At 41.6% G+C, this 14,067-nt stretch overlaps 2 protein-coding genes across 7 annotated transcripts in view; one reads left to right on the top strand and one right to left on the bottom strand.

Annotated features, from left to right (window-relative positions):
- The window catches only part of ENTHD1 (ENTH domain containing 1), a 60,698-nt gene extending 53,223 nt beyond the window's left edge, over window positions 1-7,475 (bottom strand). The window contains exons 1-2 of one of the 2 annotated variants that reach the window (XM_045001923.1): window positions 7,345-7,475; window positions 2,279-2,732 (exon numbers count right to left, since the gene is read on the bottom strand). In XM_045001923.1, coding sequence (XP_044857858.1) covers window positions 2,279-2,627 — 349 coding nt within the window. In that variant the 5' untranslated portion in view covers window positions 2,628-2,732; window positions 7,345-7,475. The other variant, XM_045001922.1, reaches the window with a different exon arrangement.
- Window positions 1-14,067, top strand: part of GRAP2 (GRB2 related adaptor protein 2) — an 84,704-nt gene that overhangs the window by 35,284 nt on the left and 35,353 nt on the right. For 3 of the 5 annotated variants that reach the window (XM_045001927.1, XM_045001929.1, XM_045001931.1), the window contains exon 3: window positions 8,812-8,883. The gene's annotated coding sequence lies outside the window, so the exon portion shown is untranslated. Of the gene's footprint in view, window positions 1-7,560; window positions 8,055-8,811; window positions 8,884-14,067 lie in introns of those variants that run through there. The other 2 variants (XM_045001930.1, XM_045001928.1) reach the window with 2 other exon arrangements.

The raw sequence follows: 14,067 nt of genomic DNA, 5'->3' as shown, positions 1-14,067 counted from the left end.
ACATTACATAAGTCAGTCAGTGAATTTCCACTGGGTTTGTTCTGCGACTTGACCTGCAGTGGTGAAATTGACTCTTTCTCCTTTGTTGAAACAGCTGTGAGAGTGTCACTGTAATCCTGATTGTCATGGGACAGTTCTAGTTTTCATAAATCTGAGTCCCATGACCCTCAGATTCTTGTAGTATGATTAAGTGGTCTTGAATTTATTTACTCTCATTCTCATATCAATATGAAATGAAGCAACATCATTATGCACTGCTGCAACAGCATTACATGAAGACTGAGCTATAGCAGTGTCATGATTTAGCATCGTGGTGTGATTATTTTGTCCTGCAGGACAGATACAAATAGTTGGCATTTCAAAGCCAGTAGGAGCAGTATTAAGCTTTTATCAGCTGGAATTCACTTTTACATACATCACATGGGAACATGAATTGCCCAGTGTGACAGGCCCATCACTGCCAATAATTCATCTAATTTACTATGGCAAGGTGGATGCATGGTTGGGTCTCAGAGCCAACAGGCCAGTAGCTTCATCTACCAGCTCATGCTGCTCCCAGCAGTGCTGCATTCTTACTAATAATTTAATCTTGTCTTTGAAGTTCAGCTCCTAGCAGTTTGCCTCCTTTTTCTCATTTTCTTTCACTTCTGTTTAAAATTATAATGGTCCATTTCAACAAAATTAACTGTAATTTCATGGATCACCACATCAGGAATAAATTTTATACATAATACTATAATCCATGTAGTTGTTTCCCCAAAAGCTAATTGACTTGATGAGCAATTCTGTCTCCTGTGTAAATAACCCTGGTTCTAGTTAAGAGCTGTGTTATTTCAGGGGGTTTTTTGGTTTTAGTATTTTCTGGAAATTTTTAGTGGGTATGGCAATTTTGTTAAAGGAAATGTTTACCAAATATAACATGAGGGTAATAATATAACCTAGCTTTTACATAGTACTTTTCATCAGTAGATCTCAAAGTACTTTACAAAGGAGGGTAAATATCATTATCCCCTTTTCACAGATGGGGAAACTGAGATGCCAGGAGGTGAAGTGACTTGCCCAAGGTCACACAGCAGGACAGTGGCTGAATCAGGTCTTCTGAATTCCAGTCCAGTGTGCTATCCACTAGGTCATACTGCTCCCATAATTAATTTCATTTACTTTTAACTAACCCCTGCTCCATGCTTTTATCAATGTTTCATTCTTCATTACAGTATACTTAAACTGGCTTTTTTTTTTTAATTATTTTAGTTCTCATGAAAGTTTCCAGACTGATAACACAGGTAAGTCTTCTATTTATATGTACACAGGTGCATCATAGGCAGTGACAGGACAAGATTCCTACACCGCCCCACCAATATGTCATCAGTAATACGCTGGAAAAATCACTTCTAGGGCTAGATAATGGGAAGTTCCCTTATTGTAGCCTTTATTCAGTTTCACCATCTCCCTGTTGAGATTGCCAGCCTGTGGATCAATTAGTATGAAACGGGATGGTTCTTTTTGTAATATGGACACTTTTCTACTATGAATTGGATTGCAACTTCCAATTTATTTTACAAAGGTCACTAAACATATATTGGATGGTAAGAACTTTCAGTTGTTACCAACCTGTCCCAGACTGACTGGAACCAGAGACCTAGAGATTATGATGATAATAAAGATAAAAGGCCACATAACCCAGTTCCCTATGCCATCAAATTCTCCAACTGACTTTACTTTCATTATTCCTGAGATGGGCCAGTGTACTCAAGTTCTGATGGCAAACATGCCCAAAGGCAAACATCAAATATTTACTTTAAATATGATAAATTTCACTGGTATACTGACCTGAAATCTATTAGTCTAGCATGATCCAATCCTGCACGAATATTTTATAGGCAGGCATTACGATATACTCTTGCTTATTCTCATCTAACCATTTTTCAGAAATGGCAACTGCATGTAAATCTTCTCCCAATGCCAAGCATTCCACCTCACCCATATTTGCATTTAAACTTCTTTCAACAGTGCATAGGCACATGGGTTAAAATTCCAGCCTCTTCAACCTCCATGGGGCTGGGATTTCACCCTTTCTTTTTATTTGTGAGAGGTGGGAGCATTTTTATGTATCCTTTTTTTCTGCTAACATGGTAAATTGCTCCTCCATATCCCCTTCCTGACTTTTCCTTCAATGCAGCCATAATTACTTGCTATATTTCCCCCAGCAATTAGTTTAAATAATCCCCCCAAAAACCTTCTTAATTTTAATTGACAGGCCTTGGCAAGCTACATTTACCTTGATCCTTTCCAGCCTCATCTATGTAATGAAAATCTTTTAATGTCTGAATGTTAAAGAGCCCCTCTCGACAATGCTGTATGACTTTCTTTGATCCATTCTTGATGAGATAATCCAAGAGTGTGAGGGATTTATACACATGCCTCCAGTTCTTTCCCTGGTCGTTCATCCTGTGCCATATCATGTTCATAATCTCCAAAAGAGAAACTGTATTGTATGTCAGGTCACTGATCTCTAACATTAGTGAACTAGAGGGACCCCATGGGTCATTAGAGGTTGCTTCCCTGACTTTGACTTCAGAATCAGAATAATTTTTCACAAAGTTCTTCATGTGCCTCCTGAGTGCCATGGAGATGACAGGTTGTTGTTCAGTTGATAAAGTTGGTAAGAGATGCCTGTGCTGCTGTCTCTGCCTACGTGTTTTTAATCTCCACCTCAGCAAACCACAATGATTCTGCAAATAGAACAATACAAGGAATACATGTAACTTGTTATCAACTCAAAATTTTGGAGGAAGGGGGAAGGCTGATATAATTCTCAGTTTCTTAACAATATGGGCCAGCCAACATTGGGAGTACTATGATTGCAATCATAGGGCATTACCTAAGGCATTATCTGCTCACTCTACCTAGCCCGAAAGGGAGACCCATCCTACTTTTCCCTGGCCAGAAGTATGGCAACTATGATTAATGGCCACAAGGGTGAGAATACAGTGGGAGGGATACTTAGGTTCTCCTTAGGACAGACTGCAGCAGGGCAACAAACTGGAAGAAAGGTGACCTGGGTTCTACTAATGGCCTTGTCATTAATTTGCTGACCTTGGGCAAGTCACTTAACCTCTCTGTACTTCAGTTTACTCATCTGTATAAGTGTTAAATATAGTTATTAGTGATCATTATTTATTATTAGGTGTTTGTCAAGAATAGTAAAGTCACGGGAGGTGTAAGAAAGGATAGAACATTTCATTATCCAGCAAGCTTAATTAAATCTAGACCATACCTTCCATTGTTAAACCAGCGCTCCAGGTCGCCTATATGGTGCTCCTGTAGTTAGTACTTTGCGCACACCGCACACATACAAGAGACCCAAGTTCAAATGCCAGATTCAGACTTGGGCCCACAGAAGCTAAATTATACTGACGGGGCAGTGTATGCGTGCAGGGAGGAAAAAATAAATGGTCTCATGTCACTCTGCAGTGACCCTTCTCTCTTCTGCTCCTCTAAATAGGAGAGGGAGGGTAAAGGAAGGAAGAACAGGGTTCCATTGCCTGAGGACTGCTCTGCTAAACTGAATAGAGTTTCTCTACTGATCATCTTGAATCTGTCAGCTTTCACAGCTGGCATACGCAACAGGGGGATGCATTTTAGTTGAGGCAGTGATAGCATGAAAAGGGAACACAGCCTCCAAACAATTTAAACAAAGCCTGTGAATTGTCAATTCACAGCTTTATGAGATGAACCCATCCCCCTCCCTTCTTTTCATTAGTTAGCATGAGGGTGGGTAGGTCTCTGTGCAGTTCCTGACTGAGTCACCAGCAAAGGCTGTCATGATCATGTATCAAATTGATTTCAAGCCCTGACAAGTGCCCAGCCTCAATGAGGGAGACAATCTGTAATCAGATTTTATGTGCACAAAAGACAAAATATTAAAATTCATAACAAATGTGTTTGTTTTCCATCTTGCTTCCCCCCATCCACCAACACCTTTGTCCAGTCCGACGTCTATCTATTTTGATTAATTCAATGTTTGATTTTTAACACAAGGATAGGGATAGGCATGACTTTGAAGCAAAAACCAAAATGTTACCTTTTCAATTTTTAAAATAAAGAAGATAATTAACCTTTTTATCAAAGTATGCACAGCTTCAAGTAAGTTGGATAGAAAATATATTGGTTTAATTAAGATATTGTAGAGAGCGATAGCTGAAAATGCTGGGAACCTGGAGAGAAAAAAGAATCTTTCTGAGGAGGGTGCTACATAGTTTACAACTCCCTGCCTCTCTTTCTTGTTTGCACTTCAAATGGAGTCAATTTTTATCTGTCTCACTCCTGGAGAGAAAAAACTGATTTTATAATATGTTTCAATGAAGCTATTAAATTTCAGTCATAGCAGGATTTCTCTTTTGTCTTTGTGTCTTTCTTTGTTTTGGTGCACTGATGCACTGTGACAGTGGTTATATAGCAGCACATATTGATCTGTTTTTTACAAGTTGATTAGATAACTCTATTACAATCACAACCTGCTGGAGTGGAACACTTAGCACCAGTTCCTTTGTCCTCCTGGACTGGGTCCCCACTCATCTTGATTTCTGTGAGGCTGATCTGATTTTTGGCATGGTGTTCTATGACTTCCAAGCTAGGCATGCAGATATTTTATTATTATGATTATTGATTTATTATTATTATTTTAAAGTGAGTTTACTGATAGTGAAAGGTTCAAGAGTGACAGCTTGAAGTCTTCTATTCACAGAACAGGAACAGCATGGGCAGCATCAGTACAAACCTACTGCTCACATTAAATGTAAAGAAATATATTGGGGATGCAAAAATCAATGCAAAGTTGGGTCACGACATCACAATATAATGTTTGGGGGCAACATTACATAGGATTCCTAGGTCTACATAATAAATATTATGCTTTTTTAAAATACATAGAATTACTTATTTACTCAAAACCCTGGGTCATCTCTTAAAGAATAGTGTACCTGATTAAAACTACGTAACAATTATTTATTCATAATTAAACCCAGATCATTAACCTAAAATATATTCCTGCTAAAAACAGAAAACTTGACATGCACAATTTCATTTAAATAACATTAAAGCTAAACTATACAGCCAGGAAATTAATAGTTAAGGACCACAAATTGGATGTAGCTCTGATTTTGTGTTTCTGTCTTTTGTTGTTGTTTGCCAGTTCATATCATAAACATAATGTTATGTAAATGAAATTGCCTCATAGTTAGTCTTTTGTGCTACTAATCAAAAAATCAATATTTGGTTCTCGCATCCTGTCTCTCATTCCCTGAGCCAGCCATCTCTGTGGTTAGTGTGTCTGTGCCACCACATGAAAGAGACAGATTGATTTTTGTCCAGATCTGCCAGATTACTCCCAAACTCAGCAATGGCTGGGAGTCCTTAGAGAACCGCACTTTAATCCCTGTTGGCATCTGGGAGGTTAGGCTGAATGTGGTTCTACAATAATCTATTTGGCCAAGTGATGAGCAGTGCTGATGAGCCCTGAAAAGGGATGCCCTTTTAGAAACTAGACCTGAAACACAAGTGTGACAGTGAGTGCATGAAATCCAGAAATCTGGGGATCCCACCTCAGGAACTTTTATGATTTTATTTCAGTTTCATCAAATAATGATGTTTTTGGCTCATGGTCTACAAAAAAAAGTACAAGTTTTAAATCCTGCTATCAAGCCAACCTCTCACTAGCAGCGAGAAACTTCTCCTTATGTCAGGTTATTCCATAAGGTCCTGCTGCAGCGTTTCTTTCACCTTCCTCTGGCACTGAAACAGCTGGTACTAGCTGCTGCCAGAGACAAGGTACTAGGCAAAGTGGACCATGGGTCTGATTATTCACTATGGCAGAAAGAGATCTTGGAGTCACTGGGGCTAGTTCTCTGAAAACCCACTCAATGTACAGCGGCTGTCAAAAAAGTTAACAGAATGTTGGGAATCATTAAGAAAGGGATAGATAATAAGACAGAAAATACCATATTGCCCCTATATAAATCCATGGTACGCCCACATCTTGAATACTGTGTGCATATCTGGTCGTTCCATCTCAAAAAAGATATATTGGAATTGGAAAAGGTTCAGAAAAGGGCAACAAAAATTATTAGGGGCATGGAATGGCTTCTGTATGAGAAGCGATTAATAAGACTTGGACTTTTCAGCTTGGAAAGGAGATGGTTAAGGGGGGATATGATAGAGGTCTATAAAATCATGACTGGTGTGGAGAAAGTAAATAAGGAAGTGTTATTTACTTCTCATAACACAAGAACTAGGGGTCACCAAATGTAATTAATAGGCAGCAGGTTTAAAACAAACAAAAGGAAGTATTTTTTCACACAACACGCAGTCAACCTGTGGAACTCCTTGCCAGAGGATGTTGTGAAGGCCAAGACTATAACAGGGTTAAAAAAAAACTAGATAAATTCATGGAGAATAGGTCCATCAATGGCTATTATCCAGAATGGGCAGGGATGGTGTCCTTAGCCTCTGTTTGCCAGAAGCTTGGAATGGGCAACAGGGATGGATCATCTGATGATTACCTGTTCTGTTCATTCCTTCTGGGGCACCTGGCATTGGCCATTGTTGGAAGACAGGATACTGGGCTATATGGACCTTTGGTCTGACCCAGTATGGCCGTTCCTACGTTCTTATGTAGGTTCCATACCTGTCTGCAGTAATGGTGGTTTCCAGACACGGCAGCAGGTGTCTTGCATGGAAGTTCAGCGAGACCTGACTTTGGGTCAATTAAACCTGCCATTTAAGGGAGCCCATGGTTGACAGGACAACCCCCACTTGCAGGCAGATGGGTGTTACAACAGGTGATCGCTCAGCTGGAGCTGTGCCTGGCCTTGTGCGGTAGGAGAGTTGAGGGATGGGAAGGGAGGGATTGAGGGGGGCCTCTCCACTCCAGAAACAACCCCTGGGGGGGGCAGGTCCTCACAATCCTAAATCCGACCCCACTCCCTGAGGAGTGTAAGGCTAGACCTGCCAGTGCTTTGCCATCAGTGGCTGCTCCCTGTAACGTGGCCCACTGAGGGGGTGGCTGTGAAGGCAGGTGACATCCAGGAGAGGGCAGCCACGGGGAGCTCCTGAACAGGGGATGCTCCCACTGCCCCCAACACACACAACTGCAGGTAAAAACAGGGCACGGCACGTGACTCTCTCTGGCCCTGGAGACGCCTGAGCAGGGGCAAGACAAGCTTTAAACAGGGAGAGGCCTCGCCCCGCTCTCATTAACGAGTGGGGTAAATTGGCTGAGGGCAGTGGAATTCATGGCCCAGGCAGAGGCTTCACACTGCTGGGCTCGGACCCCACCCTCATTACCTGAGGAAAACTGAGCAGTAGCGACCGGTAGGCATCGTTTTCCCACTTAAAATTCAAACTGCCATCAATCAGCTGCAAAGGCCCGCCTCTCCCTGTCCTCCTCCAATCAGAATGATCATACCCACAGTTCTCCCCTCATCTTGCATTCAAAGCAGCTGTCAATCACCTTCCAAGCCCCACCCCTTCTTCACATCCAATCAGAATTCTAGCTACTCCTCTGCCTTACCAGCCCTGGGAATCCTGCTGAAAGGAGCAGGGACAGCTCTGTCACATTTTGTAATGGTGGGTTGGGGAGGGGAACAGTTGACTGACGGAACTTCAACCTCTGCTAGGCTCCACCCCTTAATTTCAGCAATCATAGATTTTCAGGCCTCCCTAATACAAGAGGAAAGCTTCCCCCTGCCTTTTTAATGGTTTTAGTTTTATTTTTACAATTTTTATACTTTTTTTAATCCATAAACATTGCACAGTCTAAACAAAGGTGAAATTCAAAGGTGCGGAGAGGTCGTAGCACCACTACAACCACTTGGACAGTCACCACTGCTGCCTCCTTCAGATCTCAATCCCCTCATCCAGATCTCCCAGTTAACACAATAACTCCTGCCTGAACTGATGCATTGATAAATGAATTAACGTGTTTTCCCAACTAGACCGCCACTTACGGGAAATGAGAGCTTTGCACACCCTTGCACGCAGCCAAAACGCACATCGTAAGTCACACTCATTTCAGAGGTTGCTAAAATATTGGTCTATAGTGCTGCTGCTTTTCCACCCACCCATCCCGCTCACTGTAGTGTACTCCCCCCACCTCAGAGCTGCCTGTGAGTTCTCTCATTCTCTCTTAACAGAGGCATATGCACACTCACACATACATACACACATATGTGCACATGATGGACGGTATCAAGTCAAAGGGGGAGTTTTGGTGGTAGACATATCCACAGATTAGAATGCTGGTTACACTGTGGCTATCACATTGCCATGTTGTTGATTTGACTGAGAGGTGATCAGACTAAATTTTAATAGCCCCACGTGGTTCAAAAAGGAGACTCGGGACCTGTCAATCCTAAATTCAAACCCAAAGCAATAAGTAGGTCTTGGAGTGCACAGGAGAATGCATTAAATGCAACTAGAGCACAGAACTGCAGTAGCATTCGCTAAAACTCCTATAATATCGGTTTAGCCCTGGCAGTGAAAAAACAAAACCATACTAAGCTAACTAAGCTCCACGCCCAGGGCTGTGAGCTGTCGTGTCTGCTAGTTCCTGCGTGGTTTGTGGTTTGCACATGACTGCCTGATTGGCTGAACTTCATGGTGAAGAGAGGAGGGTGCACGGGGTGAAAGGTTTGTTGTATGGTCCTGAATGGCTCCACAAGCATCTATCCTTGGTAAGCGCTTAATCTGAAGACAAGAACCAGCTGGCTTTATGAAATGCAGGCTGTTCAATATCATTTTATTTCATCTTAGAGTCTGCAAGTCTGGAATATAACAACCAGAAGCAAAGCAAAGACTCTTTCTCAGCCTTCCCTACTCTCAAAGGTATGTGACTATTATAACATTTGCTTTCAGTTCTTTAACAACAAATGGTGCCAGTTCAAGTGAGTCTGGGGCCCTTTGCAACATTATGCAACTGACACCCCAGCGGTAAGGCCCGAGATTCAGTTTGTTTGCACATCTGCCACACTTGCATCAAACTTCTAACCCTGCCAGTTTGGGGAGGGATGGGATTGTGTCCAGAACCGGTGTGTGTATTTGTTGAGAGTGTTGAAAGAATAGAGGCAGGAGATTTCCTTTAAATCAGAAGGGGGAAAAAACTGCATTGTCTTTCAGTCAGGGCTGTGATAAAAGGGAAAACATCCAGATTCCCCAGGGGCTTAATGTTATCTTGACAGAGCTCTCAGTCAGCACAAAGCAGCTATTCTCTACAAAATATTCCACTGGAGCATCCTGGCTGGGATAGGGCCCTCCATGAGCTAGATGCCCCCTGCAGCCAGAGTTTTGGCACTATTGTCTGAACTGCCCCCACAAATAGAACATCCATACGCTGTAGTATCCTATGTGACATGAGCTGGGGAACTCCAACTCTTACATCACAGAACCGCCATCATCATTGACAACAAGGCCCATCTCAGCAAAGAAGCCAAGGTGTGACTGGGCCATTAAAATTCACCCCAACTTCTCGCTCCTGATTAATTAGTCAGTAATTGTAAAGCATTTTGGAGATTCAAAGTGCTGTAATTGCTACATGTTCTATTTATTAAAAGGCACTGTCCCTTCAGGGCAGGGTTGAGGCACATGGTGATAGTAGTGTATGAGGAGAAAGTTCACACTGCTTTGCCCATGTGGTGTGCCCATTCTGGGAACAGCTGGAGGACTTCAGTCTCCAAACTTTAATCCAGCATCTCCCATCAGAAGAAAAATTAATTAAAAAAAAATTCCAAACGGTCTTTCAGCACGAACGGTGGGAACAATTTTGTTATTTACATTTGTCTGGAAAAGAATGTTTCCCTACTGGCCAGGTTGCTGGTAAATGAATGGTGTGGGGTACAGACGAAATGGATCAGGGGCTAGGTGTGGGGAAAGCACGTTCCTTATTATTACAATGTAGATCCAGGGAAGCAAAGCTCATCCCTGGCCCTCTAACGCAGACCTGAGGTTTTCATTTACACTGACTTTAATTTGCATTTCTGCCTTTCTTACATCCATCCTTGGCAATCACACCAGGTAAGGGAATTTAGGTAGGTTTGTGGGTACAGAACAGAGCACTTGTGTCATAGTGCTAGCCGCTGTGTGTTACTAGAGAGACAGGTTGGGTGAGGTAATACCTTTAATTGGACCAACTTCTCTTGCTCTTCTTCAGGTCTGTGTAAGCTTGAAAGCTCGTCTCTCTCACCAACAGAAGTTGGTCCAATAAAAGATGTTACCTCACCCACCTTGTCTCCCTAATACCCTGGCACCAACAGAACTACAACAGCCCTCCATACAACTATGTGTTACTATCATTTGTGTAAGTAGCAGAACAGGAAAGATTTGGACAGGAAGGCTAGGTGGACTATAGCCCCTCTAAATCTAATAGTATTTTATCTAGATGCTCTCTACTCCTTAAAATGATTCCGTTTGAGGGATGTTCCTATGCAAGATAAAAATTGTCCCTAGCTCTGCCAATTCAAAGTTTTGAATCTCTCCCAGTATCCAGTGCCTCTGCTGCTCATCTCAGTTGTCCGTCTTGCTGTTTTATTGCTTCTCTCTTTTCAGATCGTAAGAATGTCTCTTTCCCTGCAGCCAGCTGCTTTGTCTTGTTTTGTTACACTTTTAGCTGGAGGCAGTGTCTTCTGACTCTACTGTTATTTCTGGGCAGAATGAAAATAACCCTCCATCCCTTCTTCCCATTTCTTTCCTGTATAATGCTCCTATCCTTGAATTTTTCTGCTGGTTTAGATGCGTGTGATTCACATCCAAATATTGATTTCCCTTATCTACCCTCATAGTCCATCTCTAATGTACATGATCACTGGAAGTTAGCCACAGTAACCCAAACAGTGCCAAATGTGTTGCCATTCACATAGTAGTATTAGCTACTCTTGATCCTTCCAGATATTTGGGATTTTTTTAAACTGTGTTAAGACTACGGTCCTCCTCTCCCATTTTTCCTTCTCTCCAGGCCTTGGTTGTGGTTTAAAAGAAACCTAACTTGGCAGCCCACTTTCAGCTGATTAAAATGGTATGAAGCGTATAATCATCATCATTTGCCTGACCGGAGGATCGTGCACGGCCGCAGACACAGTCCAATCAATTTATGTGCAGCCCCACAAATCCCATGCTTTCTTTCAGAATCTTTAATTTTGCAGCACACTTGAGAGCTATAGAAAGGAGACTTCTTCACTCATTCAACTTAATTTTTCATCAGTCCTAGTAAGCGTGCATTTCCATTATCATTACCCCTTAGTTCCAGTGGAGACTATATTATAATAACCTTTTGTACTCACTGTGTATGCTTTTTATCCTAAAATCTCCAAGTGCTTTACAAAGGTGGGTAAATATTAATAGCCCCATTTGACAGATGAGGAAATTGAGGCACACAGCGGTGAAGTGGCTTGTCTAAGGACATGCAGCAAATCAGTAGCCAGGCTGGGAAGAGAATGCAGTACCTTGACTCCTGATCTTGTTTTTTAACGACTAGACAATACTGACTTATTTTACATTTTATATTGGTACTTTCATTTCAAACATTTTTTAAAAATGTATTAGACGTACATATGAATACAGATAGAATCTGCAGTGACAGTAGCTAGGCTAAACATTACAAGGACTATTCCCCTCATAATTCAGGGCATAAACTGATCCCCCATGATATAGCTAGAGGACCATTCCAGTGTTTGATGCCTTATTTAAATACTTCTGACTTTGGTCACTGATGGAGATGGGTTACTTGGCTAGATAGACCAATGTCTGTTCTGCTACAGCTATTGCTGTGTTCTCATTACAGCAGATGGGTAGCTGGGAGCGGGATGCATATTTTTGCTATGGCTCTAGCCCAGCTCCTTGTCTCTGAAGGAGAGTCACTGTAAACACTGTTTCTAGAAAGATGTTAAAAATAAATGAGAGGGAGAGAGAATGATTTTGAAAGAGTCTGAATTTTGGGGGGGGGAAGGAGGATAAACTTTTTTTTAATTATTCTGCAGAGTAGAGGCCATGCTGTGCACCACTTAACCACTGTCTAACTAGAGGCAGTTAACCTCCGAGGAACAGGTTCGTTAAGAATGGCAAAATGATGAGGAATTGACCTGTGAAGGTTAACTCTAAGAAATGTTATGTGCTGAGAGGAAATGACCATAGTGCCTATATTCCAAACTGAAAACCTGGTTTCACTCTCTTAGGGCTGTATAGATGTGTCTCCCCCGCACCTTGTGCCCCAGTGTCTTGGGCCCCTCGGCCGCACAATGAGTCCCCTGCAGCCCTGCTGTCAGCACTGCCCTAACCCCTACCTCCCACAACTGTAAAAATAAAAATAGAAGGGGGGAATATTTAAAATTGTCAAAATTAGAAAAAAATAAAAATCAAATTCTGCCACGCCTAATAATAATCACCAGAGCAGCCATTTCGAGCTGGAGAATTCCCTCTGTCTCCACATTCTGTTGAAGAGCTTTTATAGTTTTATGCACTTTCCCAAGACTTATGGGGACATTTGGAGAGTACCATGGTGGTAACCAAAGTTTTAGCTCTTTTAGGTACATTGTGAATTCATCAGGTAGGATCTGGTCAGTCCTTGAATGAGGAAACATCCAAGGAAACCTCAGCACTTCAGGAAATGGTGTTAATGACTTTGTGTAGTTAGCACATTTTCCTCCAAGTCACTACTGGACTGATTGCCCAAGCATCCTTCTTTCAAATGAGAGATAGAACTGAAGGTCACCCTATTATTATCAAATATCCATTAGCCCTGTACATAAGAATTAAAGGATTAATCCGTTTTCCTGGACAGATTCTGAAGTATCTAACTTTTTAGTTTTATATGGGCATTTGTTACTTCTGCTCTTATACTGCTGTGAGGTGCTGTGTTCCACCCCAGGTAAAATGATATGTGCACAGCGGGAAAAAGAGGTTCCCACGCAGGGTGCAACTAATGGTCTGCCAGTCACTTGCAGCCTCAGAGCAGATGTTTTGAGGTAGATGTAGTGGTCAGGGGACATGGCCAACATGTTGTAGCATGTATGCTGCCTGTCTCAGCTGCCCTACATCTTGGTCAGATTATTTTTAGCAGGAATAATCTTGCATAAGAGGTATCAGGAGGATACTATTCTATGTAGGGCTATGACAGGCAGCATTTGTGTGGACATTTTTCCTAAGTTTGCAGCCCATCGGTGTCACAAAAATATGTAGGGCCTGAATTTAATCCATAATTTGTAAAAATGCTTTGGGGTCTGTCAGGATGAAAGGTGATTTTTCTATCATTATTATTATTATTATTATTTTATTTATTATTATTTATTATTACTATATCAACCCACTCACCTCTGGATTTTTATTTAAAATTGTTTCTTTAGATTTGGGGCAGAAGGGGATTTTTACAAGGTTGTTTTCTCACTCGTGTAAACAATAGCTGAGCCCACATTTTCAAAATTGGCCACAAATTTGGGGTATCTCACGTTTTGGTGACCAGCCTTAAACACCTTGAGCTGATTTTCAGAAGGTTCACACTGACCATCTGGAATGGTGGTGCTCAACACTTGGGCAAAGTCCAAATTGTCACAGGTGGAGCAACTCAGAAATATGGTACCAAAAGTCAGTGACTGCTTTTAGAGCTTTTGGCTTTGATATATGCTGCACAGATTGATACCTTTGTTTATAAAAACTAATTTGAAATAGCTTCAGGTTTTAAAAAATGCCTGCAAGATAATCATTTATAGCATGTTATACATGATATTGAAATTGACCATTGCACCTTTCCATATCTTGTGGCAGATAGATTAGGTGGGGGTGGAAGAAATGGCATTAGAAAATAGGAGAATTGAGACCAGTGTACAGTAAGAGTAGGTTATTTTTTTTCACCTAGAATGCAGAAATGCAATACTGTAGATGTTTTTAGATTTATTGCCTTTGGATGAAATACACTCCGGTGTCAGGAACCAACATAAGTTCTATTTGCCACCAAAGTACCACTAAACCTATTTTGAGGGCCGAAATGTCACTTAAATGGCCCATGGCCCTTGTGCTCGTTCACTG

The sequence above is a fragment of the Mauremys mutica genome, chromosome 1 (genome assembly GCF_020497125.1).
Source record: "Mauremys mutica isolate MM-2020 ecotype Southern chromosome 1, ASM2049712v1, whole genome shotgun sequence".
NCBI classification, from domain to species: Eukaryota; Metazoa; Chordata; order Testudines; family Geoemydidae; genus Mauremys; species Mauremys mutica.
Note: the sequence above shows the minus strand (reverse complement) of the source record. Positions and strands in the feature narration are given on the sequence as shown.